General features: G+C 34.8%; 3 protein-coding genes across 7 annotated transcripts; all 3 read right to left on the reverse strand.

Moving 5' to 3' along the window:
• Positions 1–3,793: 3,793 nt before the first annotated feature.
• LOC133675396 (tropinone reductase homolog At5g06060-like) lies at positions 3,794–6,326 on the reverse strand. Its single transcript, XM_062096753.1, has 5 exons — positions 5,952–6,326; positions 5,658–5,871; positions 4,736–4,952; positions 4,546–4,652; positions 3,794–4,348 (listed from the first exon to the last, which is right to left on the reverse strand). The coding sequence occupies exons 1-5, from the start codon at positions 6,239–6,241 to the stop codon at positions 4,160–4,162; spliced, it is 1,017 nt and encodes a 338-aa protein (XP_061952737.1). The 5' UTR covers positions 6,242–6,326; the 3' UTR covers positions 3,794–4,159.
• Positions 6,327–8,872: 2,546 nt separating this feature from the next.
• Positions 8,873–11,800, reverse strand: LOC133681034 (protein PLASTID TRANSCRIPTIONALLY ACTIVE 16, chloroplastic-like). Its single transcript, XM_062104120.1, has 5 exons — positions 11,236–11,800; positions 10,225–10,674; positions 10,028–10,096; positions 9,613–9,671; positions 8,873–9,524 (listed from the first exon to the last, which is right to left on the reverse strand). Exons 1-5 carry the CDS (start codon positions 11,677–11,679, stop codon positions 8,996–8,998), a joined length of 1,551 nt encoding a protein of 516 aa, XP_061960104.1. The 5' UTR covers positions 11,680–11,800; the 3' UTR covers positions 8,873–8,995.
• A 5,309-nt stretch (positions 11,801–17,109) lies between these two features.
• LOC133705523 (uncharacterized) lies at positions 17,110–22,444 on the reverse strand. Of its 5 annotated transcripts, none has more exons than XM_062130795.1 (13): positions 22,301–22,444; positions 22,128–22,217; positions 21,918–22,040; positions 21,552–21,719; positions 21,373–21,465; positions 21,101–21,234; positions 19,914–19,952; positions 19,766–19,819; positions 18,814–19,494; positions 18,551–18,721; positions 18,294–18,443; positions 17,985–18,185; positions 17,110–17,883 (listed from the first exon to the last, which is right to left on the reverse strand). In XM_062130795.1, exons 1-13 carry the CDS (start codon positions 22,319–22,321, stop codon positions 17,289–17,291), a joined length of 2,520 nt encoding a protein of 839 aa, XP_061986779.1. In that variant the 5' UTR covers positions 22,322–22,444; the 3' UTR covers positions 17,110–17,288. The 5 variants fall into 5 exon arrangements, with proteins under 5 accessions (XP_061986779.1, XP_061986774.1, XP_061986766.1 ...); XM_062130790.1 differs by having other exon boundaries at positions 17,110–17,880; positions 18,814–19,518; XM_062130782.1 differs by having other exon boundaries at positions 18,814–19,518.
• Positions 22,445–22,828: the final 384 nt, after the last annotated feature.

Below are 22,828 nucleotides of genomic sequence, written 5' to 3' on the forward strand. Positions count from 1 at the left end.
ACAGATTAAAGACTGATGCATTTAACAAGGAAGATACATGATGTCACATACGTCTTAAGGACAATTGTACTAGCAAGGCAATGTCGCATGTATGCTAAACCAACTCCTAGATTGTTCATATATTGGATCAACAAAAGCCTAAAACCATGACCACAGGCCTTAAAAAGTGTTAGAGGCCTCTAGGTCTTCTGATTTGGTTGTTAGGTTTATATTATATTTATTTATGTTTGAATATGTCTATTTTAGTGGTCTTAATCTTTGAACAATATTGTTAGTGGTTAAAGTTTGTTGGCATGATTAGGAGACATGTTGGAATTACTGGGTTGTTAGTTGTTAAAATTCAATATGTGCTGAAGTAGTGGGTTGTTAGTTACATAAAGTTACTTGTTGTAATGTCTATTTATATTCTTATTCTTAATACAAAGCAATAAAGCATTTCCCCAGATTTTATATGTTGGAGGATTTAGCCCACTTAAAATGACTGGTTATCTACTTCATTTAATCAAACACTTTATAATGAGACCTATCAGAGGGAAATTTTATACACTGCAAACCAGGAATGACAGTCCAGCTCCCTAGATGCCTTAGATCTATTTACTATAGTGGATTGATTTGAGAAATCCAAGCTTGAAACTTGATTATGACCAAGTTTTTCATTAAATTTAATAAGATATTGAACAAGTTAACCTAATTAAATTTGATCAATTATCCAAAAAACTAATCCCCTAGCGATATTATTGTGTCCCAAGACACAAATTACTATAGTGTAATTATTGTATTGTCCCTCGGTTATTTTGTCATAATATCCATATTCCACGATCTCTATACACTCTTGTGAACCAAGAAATGCCTTCATTCTGATACACCAATTATCATAATTGTTTTTGGTCAGCTTCGAGATGAGAGTTTGTGCATTTTCTATAGTCATATTATTCTTTGAATGACTTTATCACCTTCTGGGAGTTGAATTTGGCAAAATAAACACTACAGATGAATCCAAAATGGTTAAGATAGTATGGATCTGATCTGACTGACTCGATAAAAAATGAGTCAAAAATAAGTTGAATTGGTCAAAAAATCAACTATGAATGTTAGTTCGCTAGGGTTGAACCAGGGATATTCTCTAGCCAGCGACCTGATGGACTGGTTTGGTGCAGCTCACGGCTCGCTAAATAGCTTGTAGGCTTGGTTGATGGCACAACTTAGGTGGCTCGACTCGACTTAAATATGGTGTGTGTGCAAATCAGTCGTCTTCTTCCTCTATCAGCAAAAAATATGTTTTTAACAACTTTGAAAATTTAGATATAAAAAAAATCTCATGTTTTTTACGAACGAGACTCTGATACCAATTATTAGTTGGAGAGACCATTGGTAGTGGTTTTGAAACACTTAAAGGGGATAAAACTATCTACTTTATTTCATAAACAACAAGCTTACATAAATTACAAACTCTTTCTCTTTTTATTTCTCACACTCAATAACATAAATTTATCTGCCTATTTATAAACAAAATAAAAGTATGAAAAATCAAAGTTCCATGTGTGAAAGATAATGGTAGGTAACAATGTGAAAGCGGTTGGTGGCTATCGATCAATTGTTTGTGGTTGTCATCCTTAGCTTTTTGGATTGAGTTTACTACAATAGATATGCCATGAATGACATTTTCTTTTTAAACCAAGAGAGGCTTAAGGAGCAGAATCATTTACTGTGGGAGGAGTTCAGATGGACAAAGGAGCAAGTAGATGTCTGATACCTTAATTTCTTAAGGTTATTTTCCTCAATGATTGTATTTTAATAATCAAATATATCTATAAAAAAAGAACTGATTTATGAGAATAAAATGGAAGGGTTACGTGTTATGGATGAATTAAGAAAGTAAATATTTTAACAGTTGGAGGAAGGGTTTTAGTTAGTTGTCGGGAGATCAAGACTAAGTTTATGGATTTTACTTAGTTGTTGGGAGATCAAGACCGAGATCATGGATTTTACTTAGTTGTTGAAAGATCAAGACTGGAGTTATGAATTTTACTTAGTCGTTGGCAGAACAAGTGTAACAACCCAACCCAACATGTTGTATATTATCCGCTTTGGGTCTTACCGTCCTCACGGTTTTGTTCTTGGTGACGCGAGCCCATCATTGGGCTTGACGTCCCAAAACGCGTACATCATGTTAGCAACCAACACTACTAAGAATGCAGCTACCAAACCCTCACCCGCCGATGTGAGATATTACAATCCACCCCCCTTAAGGAGTCCGACGACCCCGTCGGCACAACCGGACAGCCAGCGAGGTCGGCTCTGATACCAAATGTAACAGCTCGGCCCAACATGTCGTATATTGTCCGCTTTGAGTCTTACCGCCTTCACAGTTTTGTTCCTGATGACGCGAGCCATTGCTGGGCCTAACGTCCCAAAACGCGTACAACATGTTAGCAACCAGCACTACTAATAAGGCCAATTACCAAACCCTCACCCGCCGATGTGAGATATTACAACAGGACTAAGGTTATAAATTGTTTTTTAGTCGGCTATATTAGATGGTCAAAGTGAGTACTTTGGGATCAGAATGAGATGACTTGATAAAAAATCTTGTGAATGTAATTATACAAAAATTCATTTATATGAATAGTTTTCTATTTTAATTAACAATGAAAGTGAAAAACCATTGAATTTACATTTTGAGAAATTATAACAAGGTTTATGAGTTAAATTTTAGTGTGTTGAAGAATTGGTATAAATGTTATGATAAATATGTTGATTTCTTCTTCTTTGTGAACAATATAAACTTATATTATGATTAACTAATGAATCTTAAAAATATTATATTTATGCAAGTCCATCGCATATTGTTGGACAACGTTGATTCAATTGTATTATTGTATAGTTGTTAGGTATACATATTTCTTTGTAAATTGTATGGTTATAATCATATTGTTCAAAAATTCATTTTGTTATGTATTAAACATGCAATAACTTTCTTAATATTTTGTGCATAAATATCCTTGGTCATGTGTGTGTAATAAATTTATGTAGGAGAAAAAATGAAAATGATATCAAACAATGATAAATTGTGATATGAAATGACCTAATAGGTTAATAAATGAACTGATAGGATGGCTGAGGTTACTATATAAAAATAATGACATGTTTATATGCAGGTTATAGCAGGATAAGATTTGGGTTGGGCTCTATATAAAAAAAAACTCTACTGAAATTTTATTAAATTAAAAAAGATCACAAAAATTATGATAAATAGATAATTAGTTCAAAAATTAAGAAAAGTTTAATACATGACATTTAAGAAAGAGAAACTGTGGCAAAAAATAATCTGAAAGTATAAATGGATATGGATAATGTGGATAAGGGTAGTAATGCTATATATATAATCGTTATTCCATTTTATATAGAGGATACAATAAAGCATTAGAAACGGATAAATAAAATACAAGAACGAATATTTGTAATAAGAAAAAAAGAGAGACATCATGATTCTATATATATATATATGGCCCATTTTTTATGTATATTGTGTGAAAATACTATCTTATTGCGTATGAAACACGGGGTGTTACAAGTAGCTATGAGAGGTGGCAATTCGTGAGCTGTGGGGTCCTCGGTTGGTTTCAGTCAGCCATTACTGCATTGTTTATCTAGAAGTAGAAGTTTGGCAGATGAGTCCCATGAGCAAAGAAATGGAAAAGATACTCTAGAAATAAGAAAAACAGATATTTTAAAGCATTGATGTCACAGCGAGTAAGATCCATATCCATATTAATGAGTATGACAAAATAACTTTAATGATCAATACCCTATCATATTATCCATATAAAATGAATGAATGCTAATCTTCTGTTATTACAAAAATATTAGAAATTACTCTTTAACGTCTTAGAAATTATCCGTAAACTGCAAGGCATCCTCAATGGTATAACCTAAAAGCCCATAAAGCACTATTTAGCTGATCAATCGAGCTCTTCAAGTTCAAGGAGGGATACATGAGGTAGCATGAGTAAGAAATGTTCAAGAAGATGAGGAACAATCTAGCTAACGAACATGAGAAAGGCGGAGAAATCTCCTTTTGCTGACAAGTCTCCGCAGGAGCTACCCAAAACAAACAAGCTCACCGTCTCGGAAAAAGTATAAGGTGAATTGGGCACCTCTAACCATGACTTGGGAAGAAACCATTCACCGACATCCCTCCATCAATGCAAATAATCTGACCAGTAATGTAAGATGATGCAGGTAAACAAAGGAATGCCACCAGAGCTGAAACCTCTGTAGCTTCTCCAAGACGCCGAAGAGGAGTTCTATCATATACTTCTTCTAAATAACTTTTGTTGCTGAGTACCTAGAGTGAAGACAACAGAATACATATAAAGAATCATTATTCAGAACAAATTCTGTATGAACAAGTCCACTCCACGGCTACACAGTACATGGCAGGTTACACGTGCACATGCTATGGTGAGAGGAAAGCAGCACCAAATACTAAATAAATAAAGGGAAAGGAAGAAAAAAAATATAAATAACAGAAAAGAGAACTACTTGTTCCACCATTGAGGTTTTGATGTACCAAGGTGCCACAGCATTACTTCTTATGTTGTCTTTTGCCCATTCACAAGCCAAATTTTTTGTTAGTTGATTGATTGCTCCTGGGACAAACATTACGCATCCAGTCATAAACACTTACAATCAACAATCATAAAGCAAGATTCATGTCATATGGGTTAATCACCTTTAGTCGCTCCATGCACAGACATTGATTTCAGTGAGACATAGCCAGAGACAGAGGATGTGAATACAACACTTCCCTCTCCTGATGCCTTTAAAAGTGGATAAGCAAGTTGGGAAATATGAAAAGCAGATTCAAAATTGGTTGCCATGAGAGTAGAAAACTCTTCCGGTGTAAACTCTACCATTGGTTTTCGAATGTTTGTCCCAACATTATTAACCTACAAATTCAAAATATCAGGTAATGCCCTTTGCTTTGAGAATATGAAATTCGAGGAAAACAATTTCAGTCGTTAAGAGAGTATTTAATTATCTCTCCCACTTATTTGTTGAGGCGAAACTGGTCCAATTGATTTTGTTAAGTTATGATGAAAGCAGTCAATAAATGTAACTTCTCTGCATATATGGCGCGGTTGATCTCATCATTCATCACCGCGAGGTAGCAATGCTAGAATGCACTAGGCTATAATCACTACAACCAATTGATTCAATTCAAGATATCTTAAAATGAAATTATTTTTTAAAAGTAATTTTGTTCAACTTCCAAGCATTGTAGTAACTGAACCACTTAGCATATGAAAGACCATTACTGAGTTGTGGTCTGCCCGGACCAGGATGCTAGAAATGTTCTCTTACTCTTTAGCATTTCTTTGTCTAGTATCAATTTCTTCATTAAAAGTAGCAGCTCTCAAGACATAAAGATTTTACACTTGCAATTAACTCTAACTGGCTTCCCTTAGTGACATTACTGAAATAACATTACCCCTAACAATGATTTTTCATTCCCAAATGAAAATTCAAAATGTACAAAACTAGAGCTACAGAAAACACTTCCCTTTCACTGATAAAAGACTAGTAGTACTCGCACAAAATTACATGTATAACATTCCATGTAAGAAAAACGAGGACATGATGAAAGAGCTTACTAGGATATTGAGCTTGCCTCCAAAATTTGAAGAAACAGTCTCCATAAGCTCCTGTCTTTGAGCTCCAACAGAGACATCACAGACTGACCCACTAATCATCCCACCAGAACATACATCATTCCAATCCTCTAAGCACTTATCAAGCTCACTTCCATTCCTACAACACGTGTGCACTCTTGCTCCAAAACCCACTAATTCCTCCACAATTGCTCGCCTAAGAAACAAAAAAAAATGGTATCCAAATTCACATTATAGTTTTTTTTTAAATAAAATGAAACGTAGATGGATAACTACCCTATTCCGCGAGTTCCGCCGGTGACAAGAGCTGTTTTTCCGTGAAGGGTCCATCTGTTTTGTCTTGTGCTGCTGCTACAGCTTGTATTGTCTAACATGTTTTGGGGCGAAGTGAATCTTTTCGTAGAATAAAGTGGAGACTTGTTAGAGATATTTGTATGGGCAGCCCTTGATTTTTGGGGCTTGAAAGAAAGGGTTGAATGGGGAGCGGCGTAGGTTTTTAAAGAGAAAGGAGAAGAAAAGGAGGGGGAGGAGACTGACAGCGGAGTTGATTTCAGTGTGCGAGACATTGCATTGCTTTTGAGTTTTGATGCCAGTTAAACAAGAACACCCTTTTTATTACTTCTGTAACTTGCAAGCGAAAGGAGACCAATTGGCCTTTGGACCGGTAAGGGGTTACCAAAGTTACCCCATAATGTAAGGGTTTTATTTTTAGTTAATTCTATGAAAAGCATTTTAGGATTTAGTCGAGGTTGTTTTTTTATTTAAAAATATATTTGTGATATTTCAGATGAAACTAGTATTTAAAGTTAGGATCTTATCAATAGTGCTAGTTGTTGACCTGTTATATATATTTTGGGACGTCAGATTTAAAAGTGAGCTTGCATCATCAAGAACAAAACCGCGAGGGCGATAAGACCCAAAACGGATAATATACAGTAGATTGAGCCGAGCTATTACATTTGGTATCAAAACCAAGGACGACTCGTCTTAAGGTGAGGGAATTGCGATATTCCACATCGGAAATGAGCGTTTAGAGCCAGAGCTTTATTAGTAGTGCTGGTTGTTGACCTGTTGTACGCGTTTTGAGACGTCAAACTCAGAAGTAAGCTCCCGTCACTAAGAACAAAACCGTGAGGGCGGTAAGACCCAAAATGAATAATATACAACAAGTTGGGCCGGGCTATTACAATATTAAAATAATATATTTTTAAAATTTTTATTTATTTTTTATGTTAGCATATTAAAATGATAAAAATATTAATTCAATTTTTTTTTAAAATGAATTTATCTTAATAAAGTTTAGCCTTTAAATTAATCAAAACAAAACATATTTTGCTGACTGTTTAATTCTAGAACATACAACAATATAAAAAAAAAACATGCAGAGACACATGACAACACAAAAATGTGTACTCAGAGATGGGGTATCAAATTAATTTAATACATGAATAATTTCGACTTTGATTTTATGCATTTTCTTTAATATCTTTATCTTAACCATAAGTGATAAACTTTACTCTAAATTGATTCCATATAAATCTTGAATCAAACAGATTCAACAGGTTATTAAAAAATTTATTTTTTAAAAATTTAAATTAAATATTAATTGAATTAATCAGATCAAATAATCAGGTTTCATCCAAGTTACTGCACAAGTTAAGAAATCTTTCTAAAACCTTAAACAAAATGCCATGTGAGCGCAGAATAACGAAGAAAGTTTGCTTGGAAGGTTGGACAAATGGAGGGATAATAAACGAAGTAATATATAAACCTAAGGATGAAATAAAATTAGTAATACAGAAGAAGATTATTTGACAACTTCCAAACCTTAAGGGTGTTTTGTAATTAAAAAAACTGGGAAATTTGTTGGATGTTTGTTTTGATTTACACACACACACACAGACACACGATGAAGACTTTCTACATGTCAAAATGAATCTTAAAAGACTCACTTGTGGAGACCAATTTAACATGTAAGATCACTTTTGTCTTTTGTAGTAATGTTTCAAAACATTTTTTTAACTAGAAGGAAGGAGTCCTTGTAACCCCCCTCAACGCAAAGACTACATGCAGTACTACACAGAAAACAGCCAGTTCATGAACAAGAAGAAGGTGCACGCCAAGCAAGATTATTGCTCGATAATGGATACTGATGATCAACTCATCCAAGAAAATCTCCATCAAGGAAACCCAGATCATGAACAAGAAGAAGGTGCACGCCAAGCAAGGTCCTATGAGTGCATCTTTTGCAAGAGAGGTTTCTCTAATGCACAAGCACTGGGAGGACATACATGAATATTCATCGAAAAGACAAAGCCAAGCTCAAGCACTCTTCGAATGAAACTCAACAATCTTTGGACATCTCAAACAGAAATCCCTCGTTTTCTTCAGCCGTTACAAACCTAATGGAATCCAAGTCAAGCGAAGATGAAAGCTCGATCAAGTGGCCTTTTATTGTTGCAAAAGCTTGAAGTGATAATGATGACACTAAGAGGGACAAAACCCACGTTGGTGAAATCCAGAAACTAGGATTTTTTTTCCTCCAAAAATCATATTCCAGTGATCAAGAACATCAAAAGCCAAGCAGCCAAGTTCATGGTACCAGCAAGGAGAGCTTGTCGTCGAGCTCAGAGAATATCCCGGTAATGTTGATGTTGTGGCTGTCTTTCTCTCTCAATTTAGACCATGGAATATTAATTAACAGCATTATTTTCACAGTAGTTTGGGCCAACATTTCTCCAAGCTACAAACACAGAAGGAACTGGTGATGGATTCTTGCTTGGACCTCATAATTTTACGTTTAAAAAATATCACAACCAGGCAGCCTTTTGATATTAGTAATTTAAGACTGCCATTACCTGCAAAGTATGAAGGAGACCGTGCAGGGCCATTTGGGTTAGTTGATTATTGTTTAAGTGATTCCATTCTTTCAGGGGACACTTGGAAAGTTATGGAAGGCTGCCAGGTCCCTTCAAGCAGGCTTTGAAAAAGCCCTTGCATTCGGCGTTAGCAACTTGTGCCTTGTTGCAAATTTTCCAACATCTGCTGGATTCTAATCTCCATACCGCATGCATCCTTGCATCTACTTGCATGTCCATATTGGTCTAGAGCATGAAGTGCTAACGAGAGAACCAGAAATATTCGGTTTGGAGCCTTTTCCAGATTGAAGACCTTTGTTTATGTCATATGAAAAATAATTTGAAAGCTTCAAAATGGTGCATGATAGGATTAGACTCACGTTCAACAGCATTACAAACTTTAGACCAAATCTACATCAATATAGCCTGAAAGATAAGATGGTTACAAAACAATTAATTGTCTCAATCATCATCGATGTATATGGTTTCTTGCTGAAACAGGCCACCAAACATCTTCCGCAATTCTGTCTTTGACTCCGTCGACTCTTTAGCCTTCGGCTTTGGCTCCTCCTTTGGTTTCAAAGCAAAAAGTTTAGGTCCTGGCCGTTTAACTACAGCTTTCTGGCCTGGCAAAGAACGAGCCTTGGCTTGTCCCCTGACAGTAGCAATCTGCACTTTTGTTTTTTCACTAGTCGTTTGAACCGCAGTTGAAATCTGGGAGCTAATTTTTTCCCAAGATAACCCTGAACCAATTTCTTTTGCTTTACCCAGGAAGCTTTCCACTGACGCCCCTGCAGCCTCAGCCTTCTCCTGGGCTTCTTCAGCTAGACTAGCAGCATTAGCTTCTTGCTCTGAAAGCTTTTTCACTTCCTCTTCCAGCTTTTTGGCCGCCTCAGATGCTTTCTCAACTGCTATCCTTGCCTCTTCCTCTGCCTTCGCCTTTGCAAAAGCTTCTGCATAGACTTTTCTTCTTCCATCTTCAGGAATGGCACTAGATGCAATCATCACGCGCACAAATTAGCCAAATTTATTTTGAAAAACAGTAGACCAAGTTGAAAGAAAAATTCAAACCCACTTACCTGAAAAGCTCATTTACAGGCCTTGATGGTGCCGATGGACTTGTAAAAACTTCCACAACCTGGTACAGAATACATATAGCAACAACACTTTGTAAGTCACTTGCGATCAGTAAGGGTACAATTTTCACAAATGAGAGCAGGAAAGTTCTGCTACAAACTTTTTTATCACCGTATGATGAAAGAAATAGGAAAGATGCGTGATGTGTAAAGGAACTAAGGTCATTGAAGGTTCATCATGAAAATTTAAACCAGCATCATTCTAAATCTGTAATATTTCTTAGTTGTTCCATCTTTTTTTAAACTTTCTTTCATTTCAGAAGTGGAGTCATTTAAATGTTTTCTTTAAATAAAGTAGAAGTGATGACCATAACCATGTTTCTATAATTTCCAAATCCCAATCTTCTCATACATGTACCTTATTTTCGGCTGCCGATGTATTTGAGAAAACATTTGCCACCACCAACGCTATCTGGGACTTGGCTACCTAACAATGTGAAATCCAAAAAATAAAATCCTTAAGAACAATGAAAGAACTAATGGAAACAACAATATGCAAACAAAAAAATAAATACTATGAAAGAAACATGAAATTAATTGCATACATTACATTACTTTGTAGTCGTCTGCACTGGTGCTTCTTTCAGCTGACACAACTACATTATAAGAACTCTCTGGTGAAAAGTCTTCAGTCAAACTTGTTTTTATAAAAGTATACTTAACATCTGTTTCAATCACTTTCTGCAAGAACTCAGGTACAGAAAGCTGAGATTGAGAGAACAGGTTGTTAAAGAATGATTTGAATCCATCTAGCACATTGTAAGTCGATGCACTATCTATGTTCCCATTATAGATTATTGCAACATGGCCAACTCCTGCTAGCTGAGCAGCTTCGATTACTTGCAAGGCATCCAACGTGGAGACCTCAGAGGTGGGACCATTCTCTGTAGGACCAATTGTAACCACAACTTTACTTGCATTGCCAATTGCTTTTGCAATTGATTCCGCATCTTGGAAGGTGGATTCAACAGCATTGAGGCGCTTTACTTCTTCATTTGATATAATCTGCGGCAGGAATAGGAAGTTATAAGTATAAAAGGATATATCAACTCTGTGTATCATAGTAAAACGTTGCTATCCATACCCATTTTAACTATAGAGAAACTTATCCCAGACGGACAGAAGAAATGTATATATAATTGAACAATTTTATTAGTACATTGCTATTCTATACTTGAAGGAACAATTTCGACAAAAACCTGTTTTGGAAAATCTGAATCCAAAGAATGGAGTCCTGAATCAAAAGTTGGGAGAGGATTCACACAGTCCATGAAATGGAATTAATCTCCAAGTTGGAAACCTTAAATTAAATATCGGTACAGCCTGAGTAGGGTTTTTTTTTTCTATCGATTAAGATGCTTTCCTTTCCACTGGTTGAGTCCAGCAATGTATTTCATGATAATTTGACCACATCAAGCAGAATGTTCTTTCTTGGATATCCCTGTGAACTTGATCCACTAAATATGCACCCCTTAGGATTGGAATAAACAAATAACTACTACTAGTGTTTGATAAATATCAAATTGAGATAGAACCAAAATTCTCCAGTTGTGCGAAGTAACTAACCTTGTACTGGGCGGCAAGACGAGCCAACTCCTGAGCAGCTCCAAGCTCAGGAACCCCAGCTCTTACACTAAAACCTTCACGCAGTAGCGTCTGTGCAATACGAATGCCAGCCTGCCCAGTAGCACCAGCAACAAAAACCGTACCAGGGTCCTTCCTTCTTGAGTTCCCAAATGACAACCCAGAAGCAGGCTTGCTCACAACAGGTACCAAGGACTTCACACCAGGTATCTTGCCAAAGTTGAAATTAAAGGGACTTGAATTGCCTGAACCATCAGTTTGACTCCCTTCTGATGATGAGGCATCATCTTTTGGTTTGCCAAATTGAAATGGAGAGAAGGGTCCAGCTTGCTTGGCAAAGACCGTGAGTCTCGGGTTCTTGGGAGAGAGTCTTGAATGGGGTGTTGTGTTCGGGAGAAATGAATTGGAGGTCAGAGTTGGAGCCATAGAAGGGAAAAAGGGAAGTTTCCAAACGATGCCTCCCTCCTTCGAGTATGTGTTGTTTTGATGTTTTCTAATGCAAATCCATCAAGTCTTACAGCTTGTGCCCTGTGGCCATCTTAGTGTTTTTAGTTTGGATATTATCGGGATGGGGAGGCAACCGACTGCAGCAAATGAACTTGGGCCACGTAGTCACATGTTATCTACTTGGAGAAAATTTGGCACCAGAAGTTTTATTCGCCATTTTTCCATGTTTAGCCACAAGAAAAGGACGCATGTTTTGCACGAATCACGCATGCAAGAGTTAGAACTTGCAAAGCTTAATACCTAATATATCTGCTTTGCCCACGCAAGCCAACGGAGGCTTCCGAGCAGTCCATCACCCATCCAGATCATTCTTTTATTAATTTATCGCCCTGATCTGCCTTTATTTTTGTGGTTAATTTTTTTAAAAAAAATATTAGTTTTTTTATTGTTTTGATATATTTATATTAAAAATAAATTTTAAAAAAATATTATTTTAATATATTTTTAAAATAAAAATATTTTAAAAAATAACTTCAACCATAATATCAAACACCACCGTATATTCATTAGTCTCTTAAGATTCAATTTGTTCAATGCAAGATGTTTTATGGAAAAATATTTTTTAAATTTATTATATAAAAATGTTTTTCAAATTTCTATATCTTTTAATAAAAGATATTATTCTACATTATTTGTTTCATGTAAAGTATTTTACAAAAACAAATCAATAAAAAAATATTTTATATTCAATATATACTTAATTATATGCTAAAAATTATTTTTAATTTATAAAATATTTTTCAAATAATAATTCACCTACAGTATTATTAACCTATTTCAACTATCATCTCATCATCTTAAATCTAACAATTTCTACCATCGGATCTTCACTTTTGCATTGCATGGCACCACTCCAAACCATTCTGATCACTTGAGTTTTGTTTGTTTGTTGAAAAATCATTTTTTTTAGAAAATAAATTTTAAAAAAGTAAATTTCAGGAAAATAAATTATTTTTTGATATTTGATAGTATAATAGAAAATAAGTTGGAAAACACTTCCCAGTGTTTGGTTATGTTATGGAAAATAAACAGGAAAATAACTTATTAATGTTTTATTTTCTTAATTTTATTAAAATAATGAGAAACAAATCTTACAAATTAAAAGGTTGAATGAGAATAAAATTGAAAAAAAATATAATTTCATAAATTATCTCAAATAAAATAAATAATAATCAAAATAATAGAAATTAAATCTAAAAAATAAAAAAATGAAAGATGAAGAAATTAAAATAATAATAATTAACATTTCATAAATTATTTCAAATAAAATGAGTAACAATAAAAGAAATAGGACCAAATTTGATAGATAAAAAATTTCAATAAAAAAATAATAAGGGAAAAACAAATAATAATTATAAAAATGAGAACCAAAGTTAATATAAAAATTAAATTTTAAGAGATGAAATTGAAAAATAAATGTTCAAAACAAATATATATAATAATCAAAAGTTTGATGATCAAATTTGATATAATCAACAAATAATATGATATTTCTAAATTTTTCATAATTTGCGGAAAGTATTTTCTACATAAATTTTTCAGGAAAACACTTTATTGAAAACCAAGCTAAAATTTTCTTTGACTGAAAAGTGTTTTCCATTAACTAATTTTTTTAATGATAAATAAATAGATAAAAATTTGAAAAGTGACTTTCAAAAAAAAAATATATATATTCTAAGTTATAATAGCAATAAGCATGGCGATGAAAGACAAACATTTGAGACCAATCAGGCATGATCCCAACCATTCTAGCGAAGACCGATCTAGCAGAAAATTGAACACAACAGCCAGGACTCTCCTCCGGAGAGTCCGAAGTCTGCTTAACACGGCTAATGGGAAACACCGACGGCTGTTTCCGAGGCTCCACCTTGAAGCCGGCCGGTTGAAGAGCTTACACAAGCCATCCACCATCTTTAGAAATACAGTGAATTAAGTCTTACACAAGCTCTCCAGATTCCCACAGCTATCATGCCAACTGGATTGGAGCATAAACATGATTAGAAACATCTAAAGGCTCCTGGTGGCCTAATCCAACATTATTTAATACATGCGACTTGAAACCCATAGATACATTTCCAGGCCCCGTGTCCAAAAGGATTTTCACCCCTCGATTAATCAATTTATAACCTCCCCACCCCTCGATTAATCAATTTAAATATACATACTATTTTATAGTAATTTGCAATTAGGAATATAATATGCTCCAACTATTTTCCATTTCATTGCTATGAACACCTCGCAATTATCAAATATTGACAAGACGAGCCCGGGACCATGCACAGCACCTGGAGAATTTTAGAGAACAAAAGTCCCAGGAACATTGCTCAAGCTGTCGTCCACACAGCTTAAACCAGGATACAGTGAGAAAGAAGCCAGCAAAAACCAGAGAAAATTCAACAGTAGGCAGGCACGGGGTTATCGGAGTGCTGACACTTATTAAAAAAAAAAAAAGCTAAATGACATGGGGTTTCACTTAGCTTTAATCATGGATTACTATGAATTGCTATAGTAAAACTCTTAAATAGCTTAAAATTAAGCATTCAGTTTATGAGTATTCGGGTTTTCTACTTTGACTTAGTGGTAATTAAAAGATTATTTGAGGATGTATATATATTTTTAATTTTTTTAACACGATAAAAATATTTTTTTACCTCTAAAGTAAAAAAAAATTAGGACAGTTGACCAAGAGCTTTCTTGGTTTTTTACAATATTCATAACAATAAAAATACTTATTTGTCCCCAAGATTAAAAAAAAAATGAGCTATTGAACAAAGGTATTTCAAGTTTTTAAATTTTCATGTACAGTCAAATAATGTTTTTAGTCTTAAAAAAGACAAAAAATAAGTCTTGTCTATGGGGCTATTTTGGTATTTTCACATGGATATTTTGTGTAATTAAAAAGATAATGGGGACGTTTTAGTATTTTTCATGTTTTAGTTTTTATTTTTTAATCGAAAAGTTATTGGCGCATGCTCCACACGCATCAGCGAGTGGATGGCGCCCGTGTCATGCATGTGGCACATGTAACGCCGCTCAGTGGCCAAATTTGATCATCCGTCATCTCCCTAGATGCGCAACTATGATCTCTTCCATATGATGTGGCGCATGTAGACCGATAATTGTTGGATTGTTGTCGGTAACCGATTGTTTGTGTTTTTTTTCTCTCTCCTGATAACTAAAGTACATAATTATCTTCTTTGTTTGTTATTTGTTAATTTCAGTCCTCGAATCTGTCCTTATTTTTTGTTGGTATTTTAGAATCCATCCTCTTTGTTTTGATTTTTTATTTCGATCTTTTTCTCTTTTGTTTGAGTTTTATTTGTTTATAATTTAACCCTTAAATTCTAATTTGTGTATATTATATTTTTCAATTTGGTCATTTTACTTTTGATTTCTTATTTGTTTTTCTCTTGGCTCTTTTTCTAAAGTTCTTATAGTTTTTAATCTTACCTTTCAAATTAAATTTATGGTTTTTTTTCAATATTAATAATATTGTTTTTCAAATTTATTAACAATTATATTGATAATATTAACAATAATGAAAATAATAATAGTTGTAGTAATAGTAGTACTATAGTAATAGTTAATAGTTATCGTGATTGTAATAGCAATAATAATAATAATTTTTAATTTTACCCCTCAAATTAAATTTATGATTTTTTTCAATAGTAATAATATTTTTTTCAAATTTATTAATAATAATAAAAAAAAAATAGTGGTGATGGTATAGTAATAGTGACTATGATTATGATAGCAATAGTACTACTACTAATAATAATTGTGGTTGTAATAGTAATGATGATGATAGTAATAAGAATAAAAATAATGATAATATTAGTTATAGTGGCGGTGATAATAATTATAAAAATAATATAAACAATAATAATAACAAACAACAGTGATAATAACAATGATAATAATGATAGTGATCACAATAATAATATTAATAATAATTATGATATTACTTATTGATAATAGTGATAACGGTGGTAGCTGTAATGATAGTAACAATATTAGTAATGATAATAATAACGATGAGAATAATAATTGTAATAATAATAATTCATCATTCGATGTTATATTCTCCTGAATTAATTGGAATTCAGTTTCATACTTTTTTTCGTTCCGCCTTTTATGAGGTTATCATAATCTAAAAAAATATCTCGGTATTGGATTAGTGTTTGATTTTGCAATTATCTATTTTTGTTATCATGTAGTTAAATAAAAAAATAGATTGAAAAAAAACAAATTATAATCTCAATGGAGTCCATAACTCAGTTCACAAGTTTGGTGTATTAGTTCGACTTACCCGATTCACATGTTTGACAAGTTTACCAACTAATATAATAATTTTTTTTTGTTTTTGATCTTTTAATTGTTTTTAATTTATTCTTTTTTGATTTCATCATTTAATATTGGATTTGTTAGAAAATGGACTGTATTATTGATTTTTATTTACTTTATAAGGATAATTGTTTCATATAAGTGTCTATTTTTAGATTGATGCTTAATTTTGTGAGCATTTATTTTTATCATATAATTAAATAAATTTTTTTATTAAATCTAATAGAATCCATGACTCGGGTCGCGAGAGGAGGTCGGTCTGATCTGTCATTGTCTCAATATTTTTTTAAAAAAATTTATCATCTTAAATTTTTTTAAAACGTTAAATTATATTTTTATTGATCATCAATGTTATATTTAAACCTATAAAATCGATCAATTTTAATCGAGTTAGCTCTCAAATGATTTAATTAAAAACTTAAGTTATAAAGTTTAAAAATTAAATATTTGATTAGGTTTAATAACACTATTAAAAAAAATTATATTCTTAATACTTTTTTTACATTTAAAAATAAAATATTAACCCACAGGTGAAATGTGAGACCATATACTAGTACAGAATGAAAACAGTTCGCCCGAAACTTGTTCAAATGTTGTTGTGCACACGGTCTGCTCAAGCAAGTCATCTAGTTGACAATAATTCATATATAAATTGACCAAAAAGCCCATTCAGTATCAACCTCGTATTAATTAAAGCTGAAATAACCTGGAGGTTCACTTTCCATCCTAAGAAATAACGTCACTTGATCTTTACGGACCAGAGCTTACAAATGAGGAGAGCAGTAGTAGCAATCACATTGTCCCACAGAAGCTGGAAAAAAGTATTTTCATGATAAAATGTAATAAATTAAAAGAGACAAGGGTTGCGCTGTTATAGGAATGATGCATTCGCATATATGTGCCTTCAACATCCATGTCACTGTTAATATTCCCAGCCATGGGAGGACATTTATTACCAGAAAAACTAGCAGCGAGGTCTTCTGCATAAAGGTGCACTCTAGAGAATTGCTCAGAAAATCCTCATTTATCCATTTCAGGTACCAGCAGGAAACAGAGACTACATTAAATCGTTACCAACATATAAAAGAGCTCCCATTCAAAGCAAAAGCTCCTAGCAAATATAAAGAACAACTTAACATGATTAAAGTATAAAAAAGAGCTTGACGTTCAATGCTGTAACAGATTCAGTGACTGGTGCCCTTCTTTGCTTTAAGTGATTCAAGAGCCTTCTTCCTTAACTCAATCTCAAGTCTTCTCTGATCAGATTCTGTCTCTTCATCACTTGGATGAGACTCCCTCCTCCCAACATGTTCATCATCAGAAGACCTAGCATCATCACGACCCTTCAATTTTAGCTTCTCCGCATGCCGTTCCGCTCTTTTACGGCGTCGCTCTTCATGCCGTCGACGCTTCTCCTCCTTTCGCAACTTCTTTTCCTCCTTCCTCCTCCTTTTAGTCTCTTTTCTCTCTTCAAGTTCAGAACCATGGCTGCCATCATCATCCAAAGCCACTTCATGTCGATGTGACCTCTTATGCTTTGACTTTTCCCTCTTCCCTCCTCTGCGCTTACCACTTTCCTCAGAACCAGAATCCAATGCACCACTGCCATTACTATGATGCACCTTTTCAGCTGTCACTGGCACAGTTTCTGATTTCCGGCGTTTGTCACTATCCTTAACATTGTTTAGGTGTGAGCGGTCTTTCTCGTTCTTATACAAAGATGGAGACTTTTGTGCTTCGAGAGTTTCTTGATCACCACCTCTCCCAGAAGACTTCCTGCTGTAAGGAATGTGATAGACATCAGAACAATTGGTTAGTTAATGTATGCCCACAACTGAGGGAGTAGAAGAAGAAAAGATGTTGAGCCAGGAAATATATACATCTTTATATCCTGGTCTTTCTTCCTTGAGTTCATGTTATCTGGATAGTTTCGGGAATCGGTGGTCTGATGACTAGCTAATCTTTCAAGAGCTTGCTCATCCTTGCAGTGAAACTTCAGAGGGGGGTCTCTCTGCTTATCCATGTTAGATGGATACAAAGGTCGTTTATGTGAGGATGTAGAATTATAGTCCCCGCCCTCCCTAAAAAACAGAGCCACCATTAAAGGTCAAAAACAAATCAAAACATTCAACACACAATCACAAAACAGCTTCAAGAACAAACAGAAAATGTTTAATTCTAAACCTTACCGAGTATAGCCAGTTTCTTCATGGTCTTTGCCAGATTCTGGACTATCCTCAAGTGGTTTCCTCACTCTTTGTTGCAGAGGACTCAAGCTACCATCATGTGTGATTCGCTCTCTTCTTTGCCTGGCACGACTCTCATATGGACTAGGGGACCTTCATTAGCAACCAAAAATGTGTAAATATGTGCATCCAATATCAGCACAAGTGATCAGAATTCTCAAGGTAACTTAATGCTAAATTTTTTGCTGAAAACAAATCACCTTCTATCTTCGCTGGCACTCCTCTTCCTTCCAACTGGTGGAGACCTCTCTGGAGAAGGAGATAAAGGTGGCAATCGAGTGCGTAAATCTTTTTGATCCTTTTGATCTCTTTGTTGTGACCTAAAAGAACTGGAGGAGCGTTGCGGAACAGGCAACAATGTTTGTTGTGATCTGTAACATAAATTTTCATACTATTACCGATTTGATTTTGAATGTAAACAAATTAAATTAAGAGGTGGTTCTCACTATGGAGATAAAATTACCTGACTCTTTCTCCAAGGGACTGCATGGGTGATCTCTTGAGTTCCTTTGGAGATCTCCCTGGAGAAGGAGACCTATGCTGTACAGGAGATGGAGAGCTTGATCCGTGAGGCAAAGGAGAGCAATGAAGAGGAGTTGGAGATCTCTTGTGTGAAATGACAGATGACTTGTGCCGCATGGGAGGAGACATGTGGTGAGGAGTAGACGGAGACCTTTGATACCTTTGACGTACAGGAGACGGTGATTTGCGTCGCATGGAAGGGGATGATTTGCGACGTGGAGGTGAAGGTGATCTGCGGCGCACAAATGAAGGTGATCTGCGGCGAACAAGGGAAGGTGACCTGCGGCGTCGAATAGGCGAAGGAGATCTGCGGCGTCGAATAGGCGAAGGAGATCTGCGGCGTCGAACAGGTGATGGTGACCTCCGGCGTCGAACAGGTGATGGTGACCTACGGCGTCGAACAGGTGATAGGGATCTATCATGTGAGGGTGAAGGTGACCTACGTCGAAAGGGAGAACGCAATCTACGTCGTATAGGGGATGGTGACCTGCGTCTAAAAGGGGATCTAGACCTATGCTTAGAGTATGATGATCTCCTCCGAGGAGGTGTAATTGAGCGCCTTCTTGGTGAGCGATACACCCTATCAGAAGACATGGAGCGTCGTCCTCGAGCTTCAGGTGATCTAGACACACTTCTTGAGTTAGGCCTATCATTAAGGTATGCATAAATAAAGTCAAAGTGCTATGTATCAAAAAAATGAAAAGGAATAACAGTCAATCAACAAAAGATAAAGGTAACTCGTGCACTCTATTTTATTGTTATATTTAGAAATGTTTGCACGTGGCATGTTCCCTAACACCTAAACAACATGACCAAAAAAGGAATAAAAACTTCAAATCCAAGTACTTAAATGGTAAGACTATAATATTAATTCTGCTGCATAAAATACATACCCCGAATGACTTCTCGAATTTGAAACCGACCTGCTGATCCTAGAAGTTGCACCTCTGCACAAAACGACCCAGGTTATTGGTAAGCTAGATTGTCCTCTAGATGCAAGCCAAGAAGCATGATCAAATGTTACATAGCGAGGAATATTACATAGGGGATGAAAATGAATGATCAATTGAATGACAAGACCTAGAAAACATGTAGAAGTTTTATCATTAGTATTTCACAACTCCACTCTTAAAAAAAAATATCGATACACATGCAAATTGCATCTCATCTAACAGTAATGCTAAGACAATAAAGAATTCACCCCTTTTTTTTTTGGAAAATTTCCTAATGGCTAAAAAGAATGTCAATGCTCGATTTTAGTTTCTTTCAACTAGATAGTTAAACATAATTTTGGGCTATTTCATCACCATTGGAGGGTATTTTAACAAACATATAATTGGTTTACATTAGAAATCTTCTACTCAAATCAATGTTGGATTGCTTTGACTATGCCCATCCAAACAACTGTTCTCATTTTGAAAATAGCAAGATGCCCAAGTGCGGTGGTCAAAGCCTTAAAAGGTGGGTCCAGGGGTGAGCAGATAGGAAGCTCTGTGGTCTTCCCTGTGTATAAGCAAGGAAAAATTGTCGCCCCGGGTATGGGGCAGCTGCAGTGCATAAACCATTCAACTAGAGTGTTGAAGTCCCCACCAATTCATATCCATTATTCAATGTCAATGTCAGCCACTAAGACACAAAATTGCACTTCAAATGGCATCTGACATTATCCTGAAACACTGCTCTATAGAAACCACCAAGATTTATGTTTTGATGTTAGCATTAATGAACCTTGCATATGTATCTCAGGATAGGTTCCTAGATCCAACAAGGAAGATGCAATTAAGTGCCTGTGCTCCATGAAGCATCCAACAAAATTTTAAACTAAGCAGAATTCTAAGTTGTTGCTAATTTGCATTGTTTTTTCACCCTAGGCACATTATGAGCAATGTAGGACATCCTATACAGCCACTACTAACACAAAAGGAGGGCATAAATGAGAAACAATTCATCCATAAAGTACCAATGAAATACAATACTCATGAAATGTACTATTCAGCTGATCTTCCTGTATATAAGATGAGCACTCATTTAACATACTCTGGAATCACATCCTGATAACTTGTACAGAGATTTACCTACATAGATAGGGTTAAAGCCCACATTAATGCAATATTTTCTGATATAAATTTGTAAAATTGAAAAGTTGGCAATAACATGATAGATCTTAAAAATCAATTCCTATCCAGCTCCTTCAGAAAAAAATTAAAAAGATAAAATAAAATCCTAACCCTTTCCTTCCTCTTGCACCATTCCTTGTGCCAGTTTCTTTTTCATCCTCAGCACGGCCACTCGAACCCTTAGGCAGCATATACTTTGAAGCTGGCTCCATAGCATTATTGGTTTTCTTTTCAACCTCATCGTCCTACAGTAGTTTGAGGTAAAGGACATGAACCCAAATAATTGCAGAAGCTAGCTGAGTACCACGAAAACACAAACTAAAGTTAAAACCAAAAACTCAATTCTACGGAATCTAACTCCAGCATGAATAAGTAAGCATTACCATCTTCTTTGATCTTTCCCTCTCAAGTTCTCTACTCTCCTCCTCTTTCTCTTTCTTCTTTTGGATTTCATTTGCTATCCTATCCACCTCTGCCTGCAATAGTCCAGGTTAACACAGTTAGGAAAGATCAATTCCAATATTGAATGTCACACCATCATGACTTGAAAAGCATTTCAAACCTGCTTCTTCCGTGTTTCTTCTTCTTTGGCATCCAAAAACTGTTGAGGAACACCGCTTTCATTCTTCCCCGCACTAAGAAGAAGTGTCCAAAGCTCTTTCATAAACTTCCCAGTGTTTTTCTCCATGAATCCTGTCAGCGATATTTGAACTTCCTTCCCATTCACTTCCTGCATCAACACAGTACACAAAAAACATGTGATAACTAAACCACACTTGACTATCTAAAACTAACAAAACGCATAACAACAAACAAACTCTCAACAGTAGTTCATCGTGAACCATCATATCCTTAGTTCATTGGGATGCACGGTGAAATATCAACTCTTTCAGAAAAACAAAATATATAGGCAGAAAATCAATAATACCTTTCCATCGAGCAAACCGTAAATAAAGTTGATAAGAACTTCATCTTCAAACCCTAGAAGCTCCGTCACTCTATTAGCAATCCATGGTTTAATAACATCCATCTTCACATTCTTGGTGTTAACCTAGAAATTTAAAATTAAAAAAAAGGCATGAATTAAATAATTGCAATCTCAAGAATTCAGCAACTTAATTGAGAAAATAAAACGAACCAGATGGTCCAGTTCAGGAGCGAACTTCTGTGATTTCAACAGCTTCGCTTGCTTGTTGGAGAACCGAGTGTCTTGATCGGCAGAAGTGCCCTAAACAGAAACAAACATCAAATCGAATTTCAAGATCTGAAAACTGCAAATTCGTATTCGGATCTGAAAGGAATGGAGCTTACCCTGAAAAACCCGCCCGACATTTTTTTAGGGTTTTGATGGTGAAGTGATTTGTGATCGCTTAGAGCGAGACGAAATGAAGTGCCCTCCTGTTCTAGTTGGAAAGTGTTTTAAAGATTACGCAGTTTATTTTTTTTAATTGTTGTTCGAGAAATGTGAAAAGACATGAAAGGCCTTCCTATTCTAGTTGGAAATGTTTTAAAGTGATTTGTGAAAAAAAAAAAAAAATTACCTGACGCTAGTTTTCAAGGAAATTACATGAAATCTAGCTGACATTAAAATAATTAATTTTATAGGTTTAAATACAATTTTAATAATTAATAAAAAAATTATTTAATTTAAAAAAAATTTAAAATGATAATTTTTTAAATAAAAATATTAAAACAACAATAGATTTGATCGATTCTAGTCCCCACAAGACTTGAGGCATGAACTCTAACATGACTTAGCAAAACATTATCAAGTTTAATTAAAAAAAACACCTCATTAAACTCATAAAACTAGGGTAATTTAGATTACTCTAACAAACC

This window comes from Populus nigra, chromosome 1, assembly GCF_951802175.1.
Source record: "Populus nigra chromosome 1, ddPopNigr1.1, whole genome shotgun sequence".
Classification (NCBI taxonomy): Eukaryota; Viridiplantae; Streptophyta; class Magnoliopsida; order Malpighiales; family Salicaceae; genus Populus; species Populus nigra.